Source organism: Equus caballus, chromosome 1 (genome assembly GCF_041296265.1).
Source record: "Equus caballus isolate H_3958 breed thoroughbred chromosome 1, TB-T2T, whole genome shotgun sequence".
NCBI classification, from domain to species: domain Eukaryota; kingdom Metazoa; phylum Chordata; class Mammalia; order Perissodactyla; family Equidae; genus Equus; species Equus caballus.
In genome coordinates, this window is record NC_091684.1 from 145,878,318 (window position 1) to 145,903,370 (window position 25,053).

A 25,053-nucleotide genomic window follows, 5' to 3' on the forward strand; every position below is an offset into this window, starting at 1 on the left:
CATATCATGATGATAAGGGTAGCAGAAACTCAGGACACTTTTAATTCCACAGACAAACTAGCATGCTTTGAGAGGCGGAGGTAATCCAGGGAGCACAAATGGATGCCAGCTCGTAAAGAAGAGCACAGGATTAACTTGAATTGTGCAAAAATGCTATTGTTGTGGATGTGGAAAAATAAAATTTTGAAAAATACTGACTCGGCAGTTAAATCTCCCTTGACAAAATTTGAGCAAGTTTGAGCAAAAATTCCTTAAGGAAAATGGTGTTTAGTTGGTACCTACTTTATGTCAGGTACAGTGCCCTTTAGCATATATTATTAGTTTAAATATATTTCACACAGCTGTTCGTCTCAGCGGTGGATTTTCTAGGATGTGATGTTCTTTATTCTTGCCCGATTCCTCTTTACATAGGAATTAAAAGCCTAACAAATCTGTTTTAAAAAAAATCTGAAGGGACACTGGCTACTTGAATTACTTACTGAATCATAAGAGAATGCAAGAGTTGAGTTATGTGCATGTTAATTTTGTATTTAGGAAGCTAAATTGAGAGCTGATGATTACTCTGAGCTTACCGTCTTATCATTTTTATTTTACATGTTTTTAAGCACTAACTAGGTTTTATGTGGAACAGACAGAACAAGTCTTAAGAAAAACTTAAATTAAGCTTCCTCCCTCTCATTTTGAAAAGGAAATGGAAGTACACGTGTAAAAATATTTTTCTGACTATTTTTAATTCTTTGGATACATCATTTCCTCTAAAAGTTGATCCAAAACAGATTTGTATGCAATGGTATATTTCATGTCAGAGTTTCCAGAGTTGGTGGCCTAGACAGTAAATATTAGAAGTTAGGTGTATGCCTAGTGGTAAAGCCCATCCATCATCTTGTGAGTTATATTTCATAGTAAAATGTTGCCTATATAGTTGGGTCTTTTCTGAGATAAGCGTTCTAGCTTAGATTTAATTTGGATTTATAGCCAGCTTAATTTTTTTTGTTCTTCAAGTGATTAAGCTGTATGTAAGCTGTGCTATTTCTTGAAAGTGTAGCAAGGATTTTATATGACTAAAAGTTATTTAAATGTTTCTCATTTCATTATACCTGAAAATCCTTTACATGCTGAATGCATATGTTTAGTTTATTGGTTTTATAATATTATACTTGTTTGGGTTGATTTATTAAGCATCGATTAGATATTGTGTAGTACTGTGATTTTTTTTTTTTAAACTATCAATATGTTTAAAAATTCTTTGGTCATCACATATACTTTTTGAAATAGCTTCTGAATACTGAGATTCCTCACTTGGTTGTATCATAACCTCTTCTCTAACTTCTTAAAGCCTTTCTCTACTTATTTGGGTTGACAGATATTTTTGTCTCTTGTTTGTATGTCACTTGTATGTTTGTATGTCACTTGTTAGGGATAAAATTGAGTTGTTAATTTGTGTATGTCTCTGAAATCTTAAATTATAATCACTTTGCACAAGTTAGATTCCAAAACAGTCTGTGCTGGGAGAATAATGCTGAACCAACAAATCAAATAGAAACACAAAGTCTAGCGTATCAAGAATCTTAGATATGTTGGTATGGGATGAATAGTTGTGTTATATGGCAGTATTCATTGTTTTTGTTTTTTTTTAATTAAAGAAATCCTAAACCACAAATTGAGTTAAATGAAATTTTGCTCTCTGGATTGAATGAACAGATATCTTGTGCATTTCCTTTTGTTTAAATTTTATTTGAGCTATAAGAGATGTTTCTGTAGTTTTAATATGGCATACTAAGTCCACGTCCATATTTTAATTTGTTTCAACTGTTTCATTGTTTTATATAGTTATTAAGCATCTAATGTATTCCAGGCACTTTAGTAGTTGCTAGTTATAGAGTAGCTGAGGAAGGCAGGTCCTTGCTGTTGTGGAGTTTATGGACTCATGAGAAAGACAGATACTGGATTAGGAATGGCAGCTGTGAAATTTGTTTAGAAAGAAGTGTTCAGAAGATTGTTATGGGAGCATAGGGAGATGCCATCTTGTCTGGAGGTCGAGGAAGGCTACTCTCAGGAAATAGCGTTTAAACTGAGCCTGGAAGAATGACTGAAAAAGGAGTTGGTTAGGGAAAGAAGGGGAGGAACTGTGTTCTAGACAGAGGAAACAGCACGTGCAAAGATATGCTATGATATGAGATGAGAAGGGGCATATTCATGGAAATGGAGGAGTTTCAGTGTGACTTATCCTTAAAATGTGAGGGAGAATGGTTTCAAATGAGGCTGTGGATGTAAGCGGGAGCCAGATCTTTAAGAGTTTATGTAAGTCTTAGTGACAGTTTTTTACTTAGCAACAGGAGATTTTTAATGATAAATAATTTTATGAGGTTTAAAAGTCCAGTCTTGCCATGAATGAAGAATAGTTTGGAAGGGAGTAAGACTAAATGCATTGAGGCTAGCTAGGAGGCTGTTGTACTAGCCCTTATGGGAGGTGGTAGCCTGGCTTAAGGTGGTACTAGAGGTGAGGAAGGAGAGTGTATAGATTGAGAGATATTTTGAAGGCAGAATTTATTGGACTTGGTTAATTTGTATTGAAGTATGAAGAGAAGGAGTCAAGGATGATGTTTTCTGGTTTGAGCAACTGAGTGGCTCCTGGGGCCATTTACTGAGATAGGGAGTACTGGAACAGCTGTAAATTTGGAGAGAAATCGTAAGTTCAGTTTTGGACATGTTATGTGAAGTTCTTGAGTAGGCCTAGGAGAGAGCCCTGCTAAATGCTAGCATTTTAAGGGTTAGGTGGAGGAGGGCATGCAAAAACTGAGGAGTGGGAAGAAAAGTAGAAGAAAACTTGAGACCACGGTATCCTAGAAGCCAAGGGAAAAAGTATTTCAGGGAGGGGAGTGCTTAATTGCTGCTCCTTGCTTTTGTCATGCTGAACATTAACAGTATTCTTAGTCCATGTTGCTTATCCTTCTTTGAATTTCCGTAGTTCTGTTTGATCTTGCTGGCTCTGATTATACAGAGTAGTCCAGATTTGGACACATCATAGTGATGTATAAGGGTAAAGAAATGACTTGTTTGAATTTCTAATGATTGATGATAATAGCCAATATTTCTTTGGGCATTTTAGTTACAAGAGCATATTGGGCCAATATCTTTGAGGAACCATCTCTGCTAATTCTGCAGTGATTGATTGCAAGGACCCAGTTATCTTCTGAGTATAGCTTGGCTCATTTTTTCCTAAATGTGTGAAGTACAAACACGTTTTAATTGACCATAGTAAAACTGTTCTGGCTGTAAATGTGACTCCCAAAATCTTTTTACGTTTCACTTTCACAAATAGCTTACTTTCATCTGTTAAACTGAGCGAGTCTTTCACATTATTTATCTTGAGAGACTGTAGAGGTTACTTTGTCCAACTTAATATTGGATGATGTTTTTGATACATGGTCATTCAACTTCATTTGTATGTGTTTAAAGTCCCCAAATAGGAGATTTTACCTGTGCTTTCTGTGAACGTTTAATAATCTGCTTTATTAAAACTTTTGCTCTTTTATGCTGTTTTTTCTTTTCTTGTTTTAACAAATTATGATAGAATGATGGTGGTGTCTTCTCCCTAAGTTCTTGTTACTTCATCATCAACCAGTTATTCATAGTTTGTCACTGTTAAGTCTAGAGTAGAAGTTCCCATCATTGTATTCTTTTTCTTCTGGAGGTTGAGATTATCAGCAAGACAGATCAAAAAGCTGTCAGACACTTTGCTATAGCAGAGCAGCAGTACCTCTGCTTCATCAGAATCTCTATCTTAAGTAGGAGGGAGACTGAGGAGAAGAAGTGAGTGTAATACCCACTTATCCACAGGGAAAGAGACCAGAGCTACTTGAGTCACTGCAGTGGAATGGGCAGCCCCTGGGAGTGGAGCTTGGGGGAGGTGTTTGGATCCTCAGGCATCCCTGGATGTGGAAAAGGGGCAGGAAAATGTAGATGGGAGTGGGATAATTGAGGAGCATAGGGAAGAGATGATAGATTTTATCTTTAAAAAGGAGAGATCTGAAATGATGAGAATGTATGGCAGAAGGGCAAGTCCCCATCCCACCCCTCAGTCTCCCCAAAAAGGGAATAGCCAGTATTGTAGTTTGAAAGGATATAATCACAGAGATGTTTTAGAGAGTGTTTGTCACATAAATAACAACCTGCTAGCTGCCCCGACAAGTCTTCTTTAATTCAGCGAAGGCTTTAGAGTCCCTTCTGTGTGCTAGATTCTGTTCTCCTACCTTATCTCCTGCTCTCTTCCCCCTTCTTTATACCACTGTAGCCCCAATAATTTTTCTCCAACACACAAATGCATGCATTTGCATGTTTTGTTCCTCTGCCTGAAACCCTTTCCTACCTCCCCTCCATAACCACGTGGCTCTTGCTCCTTCACTTCATTCAAGTCTCTGCTCAAATGTCAGAGAAGTGTTTTCTACCACCTTTTGTAAAACAGCATCCTTCTTTCCTCCTACCACTTTGTGCTTTTACCCTACTTTGTTTTTCATCATAGTGTTTATCACTTGCTTTGTTTTTCATCATAGTGCTTATTACTACAAGACCAACGTCCTTCTTTCTGCCCATCCTCCTTCCCTTTCTCTCTGTGCACTAACCATGTGTGAACTATAATGTATTCTGTGAATTGTGTTGTTCATGTCTGTATTCTCTGGCTTAGCACTGGTAAGTGCTCAGTAAATATTTATGGAATTAAAGAATAGTATGCAATCAAGTTCATGGTTCTGATCACTTTCTTTGGATGTACAGTCAGTTTTATTCCTTTGACCACTTTCTTTTAGATTCCCTTCCATTGACACATTCTTTTAGATATAACATTACCATTGATTATGCTTTTTAAGTCAGTCTTTCATTTTTGTCTTTCACTAGCAAGATGCCCTATATTTTGCCATCCTGGCAGTCCTTTATACAGCCTAAGCAGGGGACTGTAGCTTGGTGTGGTAGAAAGATCATTGGTTGGCTAACTGAAGACTTTAGTTTAGATTCAAGCTCTGATTTTATTTGTATGATCTCGATCAAGTCAGCCTTCTCTGATTTGTGAAATTAGAAAATTTAGGTGATCTTTATAATTTTATACATTTGATTTACATTAAATATCTGAGTTGAAGTCTCACTTTACTCTTAAATCCGTCGTTGTTTCAGTGTTTTGTATACAGTAGTTTTGCTTGCCAATTTTTTAGTTACATAGTTACATGAAATCAGAAAGTATTTACAGACATCTTTTTTTCCCTCTCCAACAGATAAATGTACTTATTCTGCAATCATGTATAGCACATGTAATCATGTGTTCTGTTATCGTGCTGCTATGGCAGATTCTTCTCCTTGGCTCTCCTATATATGGGAAAGACTCATACTCATGATCTGTTTGTCTTCTTACACAAGATAAAGTTACTCATTTTAGCTCAGGTTTTAGTTTCACTTTTATCTTTTTGGGGACTCTTGAGGCTTCTTGTTTATGTATTTTTGCTTATTTGAAGTAATTTAACTCAGGGCCATTAGTTAAGCCTTGAACTACGTGTTTCAAACTGTAGCGCCCTAGAATTTCTGTGGAGGATGTCTCCGGTATTGCCTAGTGGGGTGCACGTGAGCTGACTCTGCCCTTTTTGCTTCTACCAACCCTTTGTATTTTATCCTTTTTTTCTTTTTTTAAGTATTGGCTTCTTTAAAATATTTTGAAAAAAGAACTTTTCTGTTTCAAAAAGTATACTAGTGAAGGTAAACTAGATATTTGACTCTAATATTTGATGTTAATATTGGAAACTTGTCTTAAAAAATAATTTGGATGGAGACTGTGTAAAACACCTTTATTAAGAAGAAGATGAGCGTGTAAAGACTGTCTAGAGACGTCAGGGATGCCGTATTAAGTACAGTTTTATTTCTAGGAATCACTAACCCAGGCCTACCATAGATCTGTTCCATTTAGGTGTGATAGACCTCTGTTCACGAAGACAGTCCTGGTCTCTGGGACCGCTGCATTACACTGACATACTTTGAAGCAAGGTTTTTGCTCTCAGGTTTCTTCCCTGTGTTACCAAGGTATTTGACTAGTTGAGGCTTTTTGTCCTCATATGACTTCAGTTCAAGGGCTGCACCCTTTATCTATTGCTATTTTCTTCTGAGAATCAGAGCCATACTATCTTTAGCCAAAAGAGCAATCGCATGGGATGAGGCAACTTTTTTTACTCTATATTCTCACTGTTCTGATCTGTAGAGAGGTACCTACTTATATTAAAGATATAGAAGGTACATAACCTTTCAGAAACTTATAGAATCATATCCTAAAGTACTTTATTTTGTTGTTTTGTACCAAAGGTGGATTTGGTACCTCAATTATTTGTTTGCTTTAGATGTTGAGTGCTTTTCTAAAGCCTAAGAAAGGAAAACCAGCTGTTATTACCACACAGTACGACTGCACTTCTGGAACACTGAGGCTGGAAAATTGGAATCTGGTGTATTTTTTCACTTGCTGTCATTTGTTAACTGATTTTTCCCTCCTATAATTTCACTCTATTCTTTATAACTTTACTATAATGCCACTGAGGAAAGCTTAGAAGAATTGTAATAGAACTACTATAATCAGGATGAGAGACAAAATACTATTGATCCATAGAATCAATACAGTGGTTAAATCTAAGGGTAGAAAAGCATTCCCAGTGCAATAATGTTCTTGATACAGAGCATCTTACTTCCTCGAAGGAAATCTGAAGTTTATCTTTGATGACAACATACTGTATTATAATAATAAAAAAACAGAACTAAACCTGCTGAAAGAAGCATAGTAAAAGGGAACAGAGTTTAGCCTTAGTCTGGAAAGTGGCTCAAGCATTAATAATAAAAAAAGAATTTCTTATAGTGGTGTTGTAAAGTACAATTTTCAGTAAAAGTCAAGTAACGTTATATTTTCATTTCTATATCTTATTTGCATTTTAAAATTTAAAAGTCAGATTTTAAAAATGACTTGGTGGTGGAGACTGATAATATTACATTGACTAGTACAGCACTTAGCATGTATTAGCTTGACTGTTTTCATCACGTGCTTGAGAGGCGTTTGTGGTACGGTAGAAAGAATAATATGTAGCAACCAAACACTGGAGTTCTCCTAATTCTAGTCTTCTGATCTTGAGTCATGCCCTTTGGAAAAATATTCGTCATTCGTCCTTGGCAATGTTTCTGTGAGGCTAAGATGTGGTAATATATGTAAAAGTGCTCTGAAAATCATAAACCTGTATAAATTTAACAAGAGTGTTAGAATCTCATCATTATCACAACACTACTGTCTCAACCAAATCTCTTGGGGCTTTTACCACTAAGAAGGGTATCTCTGGCCATACAATTTTATTTTATACTCCAGCTTTTTGGAATCAATGATTTAAAAATTTATTTATTTGTTTTTGTTGTGGTAAAATAACATCTAACTTACTATTTTAACCATTTTTTTAAAAGATTTTATTTTTCCTTTTTCTCTCCAAAGCCCCCTGGTACATAGTTGTATGTCTTAGTTGTGGGTCCTTCTAGTTGTGACACGTGGGATGCCGCCTCAGCATGGCTTGACGAGTGATGCCATGTCTGCACCCAGGATCCGAACCGGCGAAACCCTGGGCTGCCGAAGTGGGGCGCACGAACTTAACCACTTGGCCACGGGGCGGCCCCTATTTTAACCATTTTTAATTCAGTGAATTAAATTGTACGTTTAATGCATTGAAATGTACAATTCATTGGTATTAAGTACATTTACAGTGTTGTGCAACTATTACCACTATCCATTTCCAGAGATTTTTCATCTTCCCAAACAGGAACTGTGTACCCATTAAACAATAACTCCCCAGCTCTCCCACCAATCCCTGTAACCTCTGTTCTACTTTCTGTCTCTGTGAATTTACGTATTCTGGGTACCTCATATAAGTGGAATCATACAATATTTGTCCTTTTGTGTCTGACTGACTTAGCATAATGCTTTCAGGGTTCATCCATATTATAGCATGTATCAGAATTTTAGTCCTTTTTTAGACTAATCGGTTATATGTGTTTACCACTCATACCATTTTTTTAAGTCATTTTTATCATTACCTTACCATTTTTTTATCCATCTGTTGATAGACATTTGGATTGTTTCCATCTTTTGGCTATTGTGAGTAATGCTGCTGTAAACATTGGTATACCAATATGTATCTGTTTGAGTCCCTGACTTGGCTTCTTTGGGTATATATCTAGAAGTAGAACTGATGGATCATATGGTAATTCTGTGTTTAACTTTTTGAGGAACCATGAAACTGTTTTCCCAGAATGCAAGAATTTTATAAGGCAGTGTTTGCTGCAGTTTTTCTGACCTTTGGGCCAAAAGTTTAAACAATTAAAAAATCAGGTTATGTTTTCAGATTGTTTTTTATTTGGGGCTTGTGAGAAACTGGGAAGGTAGAATGTGGTTAATCAGCTAATTTTTATTGTTATTTTGTAATATGTTTTTCAACAGTAATGTTGCAAAGAATTTTTAATTTATACACATGTTAAAATAGCATATAGATATGAACTATCAAACAGATGGTAATGGAATTAAAATTAGGGAATTGTAATCCAGTGGCTTAGTTAATGGAATAAATTATGTCCAGCTTCTGATTATTCATTTGTATTTATCTGTTTCATAGATTATGACAGACTTTAGTTCAGTTGGCTTCTTTCTACCATTTACGTGCCTTCCAGGCTCACCCTTGTTCCATTCTCTCTTCTTTTGATATGTGTTTTAGATGCCAATTAATTTTGATATTAATAAAAGCAGTGTATTTGGAAGTATGATCTAAATTTAATTTTTCCTTTATTATCTATACTGCTGCTTGACTCTCTGCATGGATAATTAAGAACTGATTTTATATATGTTTTTAATTCAATTTAAATCAATACTGAGAATAATGTTTTTTATGTATGAGGTGATTTTCTTATGAAATCAGCATCAGGGTGGGAAGAGGCCTGCTTTACGTGTTCTAAAATTCTCTTTCTTATAGCATCCTTCTAGGGTTGCTTTCTTCTTAGACACTTTAAGTGTTGTAAAACTATTTTTTTGGGTAAGAAGTATAACATAGACTCTTCTGGGGAACTTAAGTGTCTTTCTGAAACTTTTACCCTTTTTTTTTGCCATATAGAATACTAATGCTTTTGCTTATAATAGTTTTAGGGTACACTAATTTTGATGAAAAATAATTCCTGAATGATAAATATATTAAGCCTTGGACATTTATTGTTTAGTCTGTTTAACAAAGATGCTGTTTTAGAAGTAGTATTTATATGATAAATTGAAAGTATATGTAATGACAAATTAATGATTTTTCAAAATATTCTGATCCTTTAAAAAATTATGTATGTATTTGAACTCACATTTATGATCAAGAATTTCCTATTAGTTGACAGAAGTAATTTTATTAAAAGACAGGATGTGCAATAAAAATTCAGTCAGGATTCCAGTTTGTTCATGATAGTCTACTTTAACTTTGTGGAGATCCCAGTTAGAAGATGTATGGCTTTGTTGATTACTTGCTGCAGTAGTTTGGAACCATAAGGCTCTAAGGATGCCTTTCCTAGCTTAGAGTCCTTGTCACAGCACCTGATAAGCCCTAGGAGGTGTTTTTTTTTTTTTTTTAGCCCAAAGCTAACTGCCACCAGTCCTCCTCTTTTTGCTGAGGAAGACTGACCCTGAGCTAACATCTGTGCCCGTCTTCCTCTACTTTATATGTGGGACACCTACCACAGCATGGCATGTCAAGTGGTGCCATGTATGCACCTGGGATCCGAACTGGCGAACCCTGGTCCGCCGCAGCGGAACATGCGAACTTAACCGCTGCACCACCGGGCTGGCCCCACCCTAGGAGTTTTTTGGTGAGAGTTTTTGGCAAGTAGAAAATGAGTACAGCCTCAGAATAAAAGGGTGCCAAGATTGACATGAAATTAAGGAAAAGCTAAAGTAGTGTTCAAAAAGGGACACACTTTCTGAAGCTTAGGAGTATACCCTGTTGACCCCTATTCACTTGAAAAACAAGTTGGTTCTTTTTCTTTAAAATCAACTTTATTGAAGTATAATTTATATAAAATAAAGTATACTCATTTCAAGTGTATGGTTTTGACAAATGTATACACTTGTGTAACTTCCGTTAAAATCAAGATATAGAACATTTCCATCATAGCAAAAAGTTCCTTCATTCCCTTTTGCTCTTAGTTTCTCTCCACCCCAGGCAAACACTGATCTGCTCTCTGTCACAATAGTTTTACCTATTCTAGAATTACATTCATGTGGAATTATACTGTGGCTATTCTTTTGTGTCTTCACAAAAGTGCATATCTTTAGTAGTTTGATCTTTTTTGTTGCTGAGTAGTTTGCCATTGTATGAATAGGCCACAATCTTTTTATCTTTTTACTCGTTGATAGACATTTAGGTTATTTACAGTTTTTTGCTATTATGAATAATGCTGTGGACATTTGTGTCCAGTAGTTTGTGTGGGCATATGTTTTATGTTTTCATTTCTCTTGGAGTAGATTGTGAGTCATAGGGTTTTTGTATGTTTAACTTTATAGAAAACTGCTGCTTTTCCAAAGTGATTGCTTTTGTACTTGCACTACAATGTGTTGAGTTCCAGTTACTCCACATCCTGTTAACATTTGGGGGTTGGCTAATTGAAGACTTTGGTTCAGATTCCTTGGTAGAAATTGTGTTATGTATAGACTTTTCTGGCAATTATAAAAGAGACTTGATATACTTTTAAGAGTTTAGTAATGGTAGCTAATTTGTTGCCATTTATTGTACATCTCCTGTGTACCAGATACTGTGTTAATGACTTTATATACGTTATGATCTCTAATCCTGAAAACAGTTCTACGAGATAGATGTCTTATCTTCATTTCACGGACAGAAATCCTGGGCTAGTAAATTTTAGGCTTAAAGTTTGATTCTAAACCCTAGAATGTTTACTTTTGCTTCAATATTTTGGTCTTTCCCTCTCCTTTATAGAGGACTGTTAGAATGAATGTGATTTCTGCTAACATTATGTCTTTTGGTGTTCTCAAATTGAACTGAGGAAGGTCCAAAGATAATTAGAAGAATTAGAAGCCCCAGGGAAAAAATAAAGGAATTGAAAGGTTGTGTGTGTGTGTGTGTGTGTGTCTGGATGATGTGTGTAAAAGAAAGAGCATGCACCTTTGTTCTCAGAAAACAGCATGCATCTCTGAGGAGAGACATGATCTAATATAGACACAACTTTTCTATGTATGATCTTAATTGAGTTGTGAAAAGTAGAGGAAAATCTCAAACTGCTGAACTACTAGAGAGGGAAGATGGTAGTGAATAACAGTAATTGGGTCAAGAAGCTTGTTTTTATCTCCAAGCAACTTAGTTGCTTGTTGAATGATCTTGTCTTACCATGTAGGAGTCAGCCTATAGGCATTTATTTTTAAATATATCCTAGACAGTTACTGTTTAATTGTATATAATTTAGAGTTGTATCACAGATACTAGGTTGAATTTTAGAGCAGAATTTTTATAAGAAATCTTGGTCGGTGTATTTCCCAAATAGAAAAATTTTGTGAAAAAGTCTGCATTTTGCAGACATATTTATTAAAAAAAAATTGTTTAAACTTTGGATCTTTTTAATTTCATTTTTCTCTTTCCTATCCTATTTTGCAGACATTTCAACCTACGAATGAAGAGGGATACTTCCCTTTTTAGTGATGAATTTAAAGTAGAAACTTCAAATAAAATACTTGATTATGATACCTCTCATATATACACTGGACATATTTATGGTAAGTTGAACCTTAAAAGAACCCTGTTCTTTAATTTTTTTCTACACGAGGAAATATGTTTATTTTGAAGTATAGGCAGATGTTTCAGAAAAGAGGAGATTAATCCTTAGGAGATTTGAATATATCATGAAGGGTCTTTGAAGAATGAAGTAATCCTTGGACCTATCTTTATGTGTACGTTAAATACTGAATTATGCATTGTCTGGCCTCTGAAAGGATGAATTTTTGACTCAATACCTCCAAATGTTAGATTTAAAAAAAAATTTTAATGACATCTATAACTTTCTGATCTTCCAAGCAAGAAATTAGCAGTAACTTTCCTGTGTTTTATAAGAAAAGAGGAAAAATCTAAAAGGAAACTGTAAAGATTATCTTAAGAGCCAAAAATAATGACAAAGTCGTTCAGAGGAAAATCTTCCCAGGGCCTTCCTTCCTCAATCTCTTTGCTTTTTTTCACAGTTCTAACAAATTTCTCTTACTACACCAGATTAAAAAGGTATTGGGGGGTGAGGGGTTGACTTTGACAGCTTAGTAATGTGGGAACAACAGAAAATTATAGAAGTCATAAAAAGCTAAAAAAAATCCAAGTCTTCTGGAGGTGTGAGAGAAGGGCAAAATATTGTTGTTAACTCTATACGTTAATAAATACTCAAAATGATCCTTGGTTATTAAGACAAAGTTAACTAGAAGTTAAATTTCATTTCTACATATTAGAGAGATTTCTACTCAAAATCATAATACTATGAAAAATTAAGTGCTTATAGAAATGTTTCTTTTTATTATGCCTGATAAATGAGGCATTTTTATACTTAAAATTTCTCACTTGTAGATTAAACCTAGTTAATAAATTCTAAGTTTTTAGTGCTCTTAGAATTATGTGACCAAAGGAAAGTGTTTTACCGTCGGTCTAGATTTTTAATGTCAGACTACAGTTTTCTATTATTTTCTTGATCGTTTATCTTGCTGGGCAAATAACTTACAGTCTCTGTCCCTTTTTGCTAGGCTATGGTCAAGAAAAGTATAAGACTAAATGAGTTTGCAGATAAAAATGATGTTGTTTAAAATGCCAGTGTCTTGGGTTCTTAGCTTTTAGTGCCTGATTAATTCAAAGTCAACTAATTAATGTTAATCTACAACTTACAAAACTGTGGAAAGCCTGATTTTTATTTATTTACTCACTTTTTGGTGAGGAAAATTGGCCCTGAGCTAACATCTGTTGCCAATCTTCCTTTTTTTCCCCCTCAAAGCCCCAGTTCATAATTGTATATCCTAGTTGTAAGTCATTCTAGTTCTTCTATGTGTTATGCCACTACACCATGGCTTGATGAGCGGTGCTAGGTCCGTGCCCAGGATCTGAACTGGCAAACCCTGGGCTGCCAAAGTGAGGTGTGTGAACTTAACCGCTTGGCCACAGGGCTGGCCCCCTGATTTTTGTGTTAATGAGAAAATTTAACAAGTAAATTTAACTTTTAAAGCCTACTCTTCCTACTTATACCTCTTCATATCATTTGATGTTTGGTGCTCATCTTTTCTTTGTGACTATATTAAGAGCCAAAAATACCTTTTTTCCTGTTATTTTCTTTCACTAGAAAAGTATAATTGATGGGACAGGATTCCAGATCTTTGTCCAATATATTAAATAGGATTGTTGGTATACTTTTGTTCAAATTGTTGCTGAAATATTTGACACTTTCTTATTTAAGAAAATGTATTTATACAAAACCTGAAGGTAGTAAGGAAGCCAAAAGTCTCATGTAGAATATATCGGATGGGAAAGGAACTTTTTTTCTTATGGTAATTAGAGCAGAATTTCAAAAGATTCTTTGATCTCTTTATTTTGAAAGTATATATTTTATGAGTGGATTTGCTTCCTTCTGAGTTAAGTTAATTTAACAATTATTTATTGAATGATTGCTGCGTGCATGCCAGGCACTGTGCTAGGTGCTGGGAATATGATTGTCAGCAAGACAGATGTTCTGTTTTTCATTGTTGTTACTAGTAATTGTATATGCCTCAGCTAAGTACTAGTTGCTGTTCACATCTTAACTTCAGCTTGATATATTTTATGTGAAAATTAATTTCCCCAGTAAATTTGTATTCAAGTTTTTAAAAATGTATAAGAATGGCTTTTTATAGGAGAATGGATGTTAACATTCATGTGCAAATTAAATTTTCAAGAGTTTGTTGCTTTCATTAATAGGTGAAGAAGGAAGTTTTAGCCATGGGTCTGTTATTGATGGAAGATTTGAAGGATTCATCCGGACTCATGGTGGCACATTTTATGTTGAGCCAGCAGAGAGATATATTAAAGACCGAAGTCTGCCGTTTCACTCTGTTATTTATCATGAAGATGATATTAGTAAGTACTTAAATTTTATCAAGTAGCCTTTTACAAAAAGGCATATAAATAGTTAAAACTATGTGGAGACAAATGAAGCCTGAGCTGTTTTCTTTCCTAAGCTATTAATCAGGCTAGAAAATAGTTTCACAAACAAAGTCTCAATTTAATGAATAATAGATCTATTTGATGAGGCAATTTCCTTGTCAATCCGTGTGAGTCTTACTTTGTTGATAGGATACAACCAATTCTATTTGAACTGTGAACCAACCAACTATGATTGAACTGGAAATCCAATATTCTTATATCAGCTCATCATTTAATGCTGTAATGCCTTTGTGTTTGTGGCCTACTGAAGCATTGTTATCTTCTTAGGTAAATTTTAGTGTGGATATTTGTGTAATATTTAAGGAATATTTTAGATATTTTTGTAATTTCTTAAGTCCTTTCAGTATTTCTTTTAGAAATCTTGAAATAATGACTTGACTTCAGCTTGGTAAGACTCCAGGTTTATCATTATGGATTTTGCCCTCTACTGTTGTCTTTATCTGATGGTAATTTGTTGGGAAAGTTCTTTTCCTGTGTTTTAAGAGTAGAAGGTGTATTTAGACTTTACTTTTTAGTTCTACCATTGTCTATATATCATCCATAGTCATCCAGTTATGAGAATGCCTTAATGAAATACTATAGGAATTCATTCCCATAATTTTTATGCCTCTTGAGTACTCATATTTTATTTATTTTTGCTGAGGAAGATGCGTCCTGAGCTAACATCTGTGCCAGTGTTCCTCTATTTTGTATATGGGTCACTGCTGCAACATGGCTGCCAACAAATGGTATAGGTCCATGCTCAGGAGTTGAACCTGGGCAAAGTCGAGCATGCCAAACTTAACCACTAGGCCATGGGGCTGGCCCCATATTTTATTTTGACTGTAATTAGACTGCTCTCTCAATTTTTGCCTATTTTCCTAACTTGATTGCTTCTTCCTGGCTTTGTTTTCCTTTCTACAGCCAGAAATTTGTTGTCAATTATTTAATTTTGCAGCCCTAGTAATATGCTAGGAATCCTTAACCATTTTGACTTTTTCACTCCATCAGCTCTGACAGTTTCCATACTTCAGTCTGCCCAACTGCAGACTGCAAGTTATTTCTGAGGCTGGATCACTACAGAAAATAGCGTAGTTACTCTAGGTAGGATGTGTTTCTGATTTTAGCTACTTACTAAATCATAAATTCATTAATGCTCCTGCCTCTGTTTTCACTCATCTTTATTTGATTCCTTTTCTAATTTCCCTTCCTGGAGTTACATACTCTCCTCAAGCTCCAAGCTACAGTCCTCCTTTACCACTTGGAATATGAATTCCTTTGTCTTTCTTTCTTTCTGCTAACAGAATTTATCATCTAATTGATTTGTATATACCTTTGTAATTTTCTTAGTAATTTAGTGTTTTTTTCTGGTTTGCCTCCCCTATCAAAGTATGTAAGTTCTCCAATTGCAGTTTGTTTCTTTTAATATTCTAAATATCCTTTAACATTCTGAATATCATATATCTCTGGAGCAGGTTCTTCATAGATACTTAATGAAATCTTGAAACATTTTCCCTATAATGTTTCCTCAAAATCAACCGAGAGCTTTTGGGAAAGGAAGAAGAGGAAGAGAGTAATTTGACAGATATTGAACTCATCTTTTCCTTCCCATCATACTGTAATCAAACTTTTTCCTTTGCTTTACACTTCCCATAAGTACCGTCTACTGTGTTTGTTCTGCCTTTTATGATTTCTATTATTACATCTTCTCTCTTGTTTTCCTTCTTCTCTTATCTACTTTTATGTAGTTTAAGCATATCCTTCTCTTTTTTCCCACTTTTATTTCCTCCTTGTCATATAATTACATTTTCCCACTTTGCATCTTACAGTAACTTCCAAATATCTTCCTTATTGTCAACTTTTCTTTTTCCCTGAAGATGATGAGGTAGCTTGGAGGATTAATGACATTGAATGCAACTAGGTTTTCTATTCCTTTTGATGTTTAACTTTACCATTGAGTTCTTCTTTTATTTTTCACTTGTCCAAGTAAATGTATGTTTGTGTTAAGGAGGGCTTTTCACATTCTTTTTATTACATACCAGTTGTGATATTAGAGCTTAAAAATTGTAGTGTTTAGAGTGATTTTGTTTGTAATTTTCTCTGGTGAGTGGAAATGTAACAATATGAGGATGAGAGTATGGGAAGAAATCGTCTTAAACAGAGTTTTTTTTGAGGAAGATTAGCCTTGAGCTAACATCTGTTGCTAGTCCTCCTCTTTTTGCTGAGGAAGACTGGCCCTGAGCTAACATCTCTGCCCATCTTCCTCTACTTTATATGTGGGACGCCTGCCACAGCATGGCTTGATAAGCGGTACATAGGTTTGTGTCCAGGATCTGAACTGGTAGACCCTGGGCCACTGACATGTAACATGGGAACTTAACCACTGCACCACCGGGCTGGCCCCTCCGTTTTTTTTTTTTTAAAACAAGATTCAGTCAAGGTTCACACATTGCATTTGGTTGTCACATCTCTCTAATTGGTATTACTTTTTAAAATAGCTTCATTGAGGAAAAATTGACATACAATAAGCTGCTCATATGTGAAGTATACAATTTGATAATTTTTACATATGTATACATCTGTGAAACTATCACCATAATCAAGATAGTGTATGTATCCGTTACCCCCCAAACCTTCCTCCTACTTAGTGTAATCCTTCTCTCCTTCCCATCCCCTCTTTCCTCAGGCACTAACCTGCAGGTTAGTTTGCATTTTCTAGACTTTTATGTAAATACAGTTATACACTATGTACTGTTCTATAAAAATCTGACTTCTTTAACTTAGCACAGTTATTTTGAAATTCATCCATGCTGTGTGTATTAATAGTTTATTTCTTTTTATTGCTGAGTAGTTTTCCATTGTATGGATAACATTCTGTTTATACATTTACCTGTTGATGGACATTTGGGTTGTTTCCAGTTTTGAGTTATTATAAACAAAACTACTATAAAGTTTTTGATAATAACTCATCAACTATTGATTGATTAAAGAAGATAAATTTTGAAGGGGCAAGGGGATGAAATAAATACTAAGGACTTTTACTATCTTGGTCTGATACCTGACCTCTAGAAAGGGGACATTTTGGAAATTTAGAACAAGCCTTGTGGAAGCAAGAGAGCAGAAGGAGTGTTCATCTCAGTCTAGCTGTGTATAGATTCTCTCTGCCCCAAATCCATACTCATCCTTCAAAATGCGATTCAGGTCTGATCTCCTAGAAGTCTTTTGGAGCCCTCAGTTCTGAGCGTCCTCTCTTTACTGCTGTTTATGTGTTGGTGAGTCCTCCCTAGGTTTTGCATCCAGTGGTGTATAGGTCATTGATCATGTGATTGACTTTTGAAAAGAGACAGGAAAGGAAAACAGCTGTTGAGTGGATGACTAAATTAAATTCAACCAATATTTAATAAACTGTAGATGAGTACAGGGAGACTAAACACTTAGCAAGTTAATATTTAAATGGAATACTTTACATGCCTCACACCTCAGCTAGACTGTAAGTTCTTTGAGTCTGTATACTCTGTCATTTATTCTTGTATCGATGATATTTGGTAAATAGTAGTTTTTTTTCCTCCCATTATTTGTTTTGTAAACAAATTAATGCAATTAAGAATAACATTAACATACAATTAGGAAATTTATGGGCATACAGGCCCTAATTTTGAACATACCCTATTTTATGGTCAATCTGTAAAGTAGTTAGGGATTTAGAACACACTTCCCTGTAGAATCACTTTAAAACGGTAGACAGTTCCTAGTTATTACAAGTAGAATGAAGGCTGGAAGGTTATTGGAGTCAGCACTTTGTAGATCTTTGGTTAATGGATGACCTTGGAAAAGAGGCATAGAAACCAGCTGCTGACTGAAAAATTCAACAAGTGTTTATTGATTTGTAAATGTACAGGAAGGATTAAGACTTTAAAAAAAGATCTTCAGGGGACTTCTCAGTCAATTAATACAGAGTCAGAATGTGATAAATGCTGTAATGGAAATGTCATCAAAGCACAGAGGGTAGTACATACTGAGGGAGCCTTAGGGATTCTTAGGTAGACTTTTCAGGGGAGGTGGCATTTGACTTGAACCTTGAAGTTAAAGGTAGACTTTTGACTGCTAGAGATAAGAATCTGTGATGACAGAAGAAGGGAAGCTATTACTCTGGCTGCAACACTATTTCTTTTAAGCTGCCACAGCTCAGGAACTTCAGAAAAGAAAAGAAACTGGCATCTTTTTTAGCCCATAGTCCCCCTTTTTCTGTATATAGGTGTATATACAAATTGAATAAATGGAAATAATGGTCACTTGAAATCAGTGTGTTACAAATTTTTATTACATCTTTCACTTACAAGTTTTATAGGTTTAATGACTGGTTAATTTATTAATGAACACTTTGAGTGCCTAATCTGTACAAGACACTTTCTGATACTATGGATACAGTGATGAACAGGGCAAAGGTTCTGTCCTAATGCATTTTAGAGTCTAGTGATTCTATTTATAATTGATCAGAATAATAGAGCAACATTTCTCCTATTGACCTGATGCCCATGATCTGCTTGGCCGCCAATACTAACCCTTTCTTCTTAAAAACCAGGAGTTGGGAGGGACATGCCTGGCCCAGCTCCCCATCTTAGAAGAGATGTTTCTTAGAAGATCAGTGTTGTAAGTGCAAGTGGAAAAGGGGACCATCTTCAGCTTCCTCTCCTTCCCAGGGACAATCATACTGTGTCCCTCTTCCCATGCTTTCCTTACCCTCCCCAAACAGAGACTGGATATGGGAGATGGGGAAGGGGTACTAGGGAGAAAGGGACTCCTATCCACTGGAATTAGAAAGAGGAAGGGCATTTGGGGCCCATCCTATCCGTTCTTCCATTCCTCTGTTAAAAACCAAAATTCAACTGCATAAATTTTAAAGATATTATTATCTTTGTTCAGCTATTCCTGAATTGGGCAGCATCTCATCTCGCAGATAGAAAGGACCTCTGAGGAGCAGTACAAAGTGAAACACTTATAGGCAGAAGGGAGCAGAAACAAGGAAGTTATACTAGCAACAAGTGGGCTGGTTGTGGCAAAGTCACTTCCTTTTAGGGGATAGCAAGGGTCTGTCAGGCAGATTACCTCACCAGTGCTGACCAGGTGGTTCCTGACTGACTGGTTTAAGATTCTATTTCTGGGAGAGGCTGAAACCATAATAAAGTTAAGTCTTGGTTTGGCGATGTGGGGCTTAGCCTAAGTGACTCAATTTTGGGCCTGTTTTCTTGTTTTTAACACTTCCAAGCTCATCATCAATTCTAAAAAGCCTACTTCTTCCTTTTACTATCCCTCAGTGAATCCATGTTGATTTTTGGCAACTTTGGGGATAAATGGCATTTTCATGGGTAAGGACCCACACAGCTACCCTCCAGATATTAAGAAGGCAACTTCTTGTACATTATCTGTCTGTGGAGTCACTGTACTTTAAATTCAATTAATGTAATAAAAGTTGGATTATTTGATTGGAGTTGGTAATGCATAGCATGTTATTGGAGGAATTGCACCAAGTTTTAAAAAATCTTTTGATTTTTAAAAATTCTTTTTAGGAAGATTTGCCCTGAGCTAACTACTGCCAATTCTGTTTTTGCTGGGGAAGACTGGCCCTGAACTAACATCCAGGTCCATCTTCCTCTACTTTATATGTGGGACGCCTACCACAGCATGGCTTTTGCCAAGCAGTGCTATGTCCGTACCTGGGATCCCAACCAGTGAACCCTGGGCCACCGAAGCGGAACCTGTGCACTTAACCACTGCACCACTGGGCCAGCCCCCAAATTTTTTGATTTTATTGAGGTCATAATAGTTTATAACATTGTGAAATGTCAGTTGTACATTATTATTTGTCAGTCACCATATATATGTGCCCTTTTGCCCCTTATGCTCCCCCACGTCTCCCTTCCCCTCTGGCAACCACTAATCTGTTTTCTTTGTCCATGGGCATTACACCAAGTTTTGACTGTTAGAGAGCCATCTCAGAGCCAAGGCCTTGGACTTTGCAGTCAAATTCCTAACCTGCCAGTCACATAGAGGGAGGGATGCCTTGCTGGGGGTAGTGAGGGTACAAAGTCTACCTTAGTTAGTATGTAGTGAGAACCATTTATGCGTGAGTCTGTTGGGCAGAGTCTGAACTGTCCAGATACCCCTTCCTGGAGTGGTTGATGGAGAGTTAACTAGAGCTATTTCCTTCTTGAGGAGGTATCACAATATATGTATTATTTATATTTGCGCCTCCTACAACAAAACAAAAGCAAGAGGTTGGCATGCAAAGGAACTGGAAGAAAGGCAGTAGATTTGAAGCGGATCTTTGTTTTAAATAGGCTGAATATTCTACACCAATGACTCATTCTTTGTGAAAGAATATGCCGTTTGGCCTTTTCAGGGGAACTACAGTGCATCCTATGATTTAGCCTCTCAATGAGGGCTTATTCATTAGTTCAACAAAGACTTGTTCTAGAAATGGGGATTATATTGTCAGAATTTTAGAAGGAAAATGTCATTGTCCATTTTTATAGTTAATGTGGTGACCAGGGAGAATAGGCTCTTTTAGAAGTTTTGAAAGTATATAGGAAAAATTTTATACTTGATCCCCTTTTTTCTATTGGGAGAGTTTTGTGCTGACAGAGTTTGAAGCATATATAAATACTGTTTTGTTGCTTTGGAAATATTTTTTTACCCTAAATATCAAGTTTTCAAAAAGAATGTGTATCTTTGATGACATTTAAAATACAATTTAGAAAGAAATAAAACACTCTGAATTTTCTTTTTAAATATTCTAATTCTTGATGTTTCTAATGTTTTAACTTACAGTGTACTAAGTAAATAATAGTTTTATTATTTTTCATTCCCCTATACATTTATAAATAATGATGAAAGTTTTACCATTTTGACAAAAAAATTTAAAGATCATGGAACAGTTGTAGTTTTCCTCATTGATAATTAAGAGCACTTTGCATGATTTCAGCTTGCATGGCCAGTTTTGTTCCCCGTACTAATGTGGCAAAGCGATGGCTGCCTGTAGTTAACTACGTAGACAGGATTGAGAACAGATTCTGGAAATATGGTATCATTACCAGGCCACATAAATGAGCTGCTTGAGGTTACAGATTATGATTTTTGAGTGAGAATAATCATAGTTATCAGTTTTTTTCCAGCCTCAGGAGTTTTTCTCAGCTGCAGGGGTGTAGGTAGAGAGTTGAATTCAAACAGGATTTGGTTGAGAGTTGGGAGACGGGTGGCAAGGGACTATAAGGCAAATGTGTGTGTGTGTGTGTCTGTCTGTCTGTCTGTCTTTACTGAGGAAGATTTGTCCTGAGCTAACATCTGTTGCCAATCTTCCTCTTTTTGGAAGACAACTATGTTCACCACTATACTACCAATGCTGCACTCTTCCTCTTTTTGTACGTGAGCCGCCCCCATAGCATGGCCACTGATGAGTGGTGTAGGTCTGCGCCTGGGAACTGAACCTGGGCTGCTGAAGCTGAGCACGTTATCAACTTTATATATTTTATCGAGTAGATTAGATATCCATTAGATAGTACTTGTTTGATTACCTTGATCTTAATGTTTAAATGTCCAGCATCAGTGCCAACGTATTGATGACACAGAGTGTCAATGTATTTAGTATTATCACTATCTGAAAATTATTTATATTTTATTGAGATACTGTATGATAGGGATTGCTGATTATATAAATAGGACATGTATATTTTCCTTCGGCTTTTCTTATCATTACATTAAAGAAAATGATGTTACAGTTGTTTAAGATGGGGATTTTTGGTTCTGTTCCTGAATTTAGTAAGATGTTGAGTTAGATGCTGTGCACATGAAATTGTTCAAGTGTTTGGAAGCTATAAAATTCTCTATTCCAGAAATACTTTGTGGTAGCTCTTTTGTGCCTGTGTAAGAGCAGATTCAAAATATATTTCACAGTATGCTTTGAATGAAGGTAAATCATAATTTCTATCATGATCTGATTATGATATTTGTTATTTCTCAAATTTGAATAAAATCAGACATATCAACTGACATTATCTTGAAGTATATTAGTTGAACTAAATTATATATGGAAACAAAAATGTTGTTTTGATATATTCATTATCTGGTGGACTTATAACTAGATTGCTAATGAGCCTCACAGTTTTTTGCTTTCTGAAACTGAAAATCTTGCATTGAATAAGCCCTCTTTTGAAAAACTGTTTGAAAAATGATGATAGCACTTATTTCTCTAAGCAGGCAATATATTTAGTCTGGGTATTATAGAGTCTACAAGCGGTCTGTCTTTAGTTAAAAAATGTAGTTATTACTGTACTGTGAGTATCAACCTTCAACTTAACTATATGAATGATCTTCTGGCAGAAGTTGTATTTTGGGATGAGTGAAAACTAGTTATAAATGAAAACATTCAGAAAACGACAATAAATACTAACACTGCTAAAGAATTTCTGATATGCCAGACCAAGATTATTTTGGTATTGTCTGTGATAGGAAAAATTTGCCAAATGCCAGTGGAAGGCAGATATAAAATGAGATCTTCTATTCTCCTTGACAAAAACTTTCACCCTTTATTAAGGTAATGCTAACTGCAGTACCAAACAGCCCCCAAATTCAGTGACAAAATACACTAAAAGCTCGGTTCTCCCTAGTGTAACAGTTTAATGTGAGAATTCCTCATTAGGCAGCGTTTCTTCAATAAGTGGTTCAGGAATCCACACTACCTTGTTTTGTGCCTATACTGTTTTGCTGTTCCCAGCTTGTCTCCTACCAGCCATTCAGAAGGGGAGGAGAGCAGGGAGGATCCTGGCTAGTGCACTTTCCTACTGCTTCCATTCCTTCAATTAGAACTCGATTACTGGCCACACCCAACTTGGAAGGGAGGCTGCGAGATTTAGTCCAGATTTGTACACAGGATAGTGTACAAATAGGAATTTGTTTGGTCAGTGATTGCCACACTGTGCCAATCGTAAAATTGTTTTTTCAAATAAAATCTTTGAACATTTAAAAACTTTCTTTTTACTGGTTAAGTGATTGATGTACTATATAGTGATGCATATGGGTTAGGGAGACCAGGTATGGGAGACATTTAGGGGAAGTTCATCTGAAAACTGGCTGTAATGATTTAATCACAGGGCCTTTCTTTTGAAAGTTAAGAGAAATAGTTTTTTATTTGGGAGTGGGGTCATCAGTGTCCACACTCTTGTGTCTGTACTCATGTCTGTGTGTGAGAAACAGCAGTTTGGGTACGGGGGTTATTAAGATGGTTTTAAGAAACTTCATGATGGGGCTAGCCCTGTGGCCGAGTGGTTAAACTTGTGCACGCCATCTCGGTGGCCCAGGGTTTCACTGGTTTGGATCCTGGGTACAGACCTAGCACCGCTCATTAAGCCATGCTGAGGCAGCATCCCACATAGCAGAACTAGAAGGACCTACAAATAGAATATACAACTATGCACTGGGAGGTTTTAGGGAGAAGAAAAAGAAAAGAGGAAGATTGACAACAGATGTTAGCTCAGGGCCAATCTTTAAAAAAAAAAAGAAACTTCATGATAAATTAGAACTATAGTTTAAAATAGCTCTTTTTTTACTGTGTATTGGGAGATGTCTAATTCAACTCATAAGAATTTCATCAAATGTTGTTAAATATGCTTATTTCGCTGAAGTTACATGAACCTAAGGTAAATGGTAAAACAGATTCTTATTAATTTGAATATTGTCTTAATAAACAAATAAAAATTGTTGCCACAAACTGATCCATAAAGGAAAAATAAGAGCATGACATACTAATTGAACCATAAGTTGCTTATCACGTTGGAAGAGAAATTAAAATAAGCTTTTGAAAATATATTTAGTCTTATCCATTTTCTTTTCTTTTTGTTTCTTTTGGTGGGGAAGATTGGCCTTGAGCTATGTCTGTTGCCAGTCTTCCTCTTTTTGCTGAGGAAGATTGTCCCTGAGCCAACATCTCTGCCAGTCTCCCTCTATTTTGTATGTGGGATGCTGCCACAGCATGGCTTGATGAGTGGTGTGTAGGTCCACACCTGGGATCCAAACCTGTGAACCCCTAGCCACTAAAGCATAGTGTGTGAACTTAACCACTACACCATCGGGCTGGCCCCAACATCCATTTTCTATGGCAAAATATTTTGTATATTAGTACTCTGAGATCTTCTTTTACTTATCTGCCTAGTTGCTACCAGGGTCAGCACAAGAAATTCTCATTCATATTGTTATCTGGTAAAAAATAGATAAACCGTTTTCTTATCTATGATTTAAGGGAAAACTAGCCAAAGAATCAGGCCACAGTTTTATTGCTGGAGACTGGGCTATCTTGGTGTTAGGGTAAAATAGCACAAAATGTTTGGATGTATAAATAATATCAAACTATGAACTTGGCTTTATATAATAATTAAAACAAGTAGCAAAATTCTAAAAGATCTAAAGTTTGTTAACTGAATAAGGAACTTAAGTGTGTGTGTATACTTGTCTATGAGTCTGTACATTTTTTTCTTTGTTTATTGAAATGAGTGTTCTTGGTGTGAGGAACTTCTTTAGCTGGTGATCTAGGCAAGCTCAGTTCCAGTAAGAATATGGGCAGCGTTCATTAAAGGACATTTTTGAGATAAAATTACAGTAGCAAAAGAAGGCATTGTGGTGGTAATACCCTAAATCTACTAAATGGTGAGAATTGAAAATTTTGACATATTACACTGTAAAACTTTCCAGCTCTTGTGGTAGATTCTTATTAAATATATGTTGGATGGTATTGTATTTTCACTTTCCCAAAGCCAGCCTTTGAAACAATAAA

The 25,053-nt window shown here is 35.8% G+C and overlaps 1 protein-coding gene across 4 annotated transcripts in view; it reads left to right on the forward strand.

Annotated features, from left to right (window-relative positions):
- The window catches only part of ADAM10 (ADAM metallopeptidase domain 10), a 115,683-nt gene that overhangs the window by 35,922 nt on the left and 54,708 nt on the right, over positions 1 to 25,053 (forward strand). For all 4 annotated transcript variants that reach the window (XM_023616648.2, XM_070235892.1, XM_023616656.2 and 1 more), the window contains 2 exons: positions 11,688 to 11,806; positions 14,007 to 14,165. In XM_023616648.2, coding sequence (XP_023472416.1) covers positions 11,688 to 11,806; positions 14,007 to 14,165 — 278 coding nt within the window. The remainder of the gene's footprint in view (positions 1 to 11,687; positions 11,807 to 14,006; positions 14,166 to 25,053) is intronic.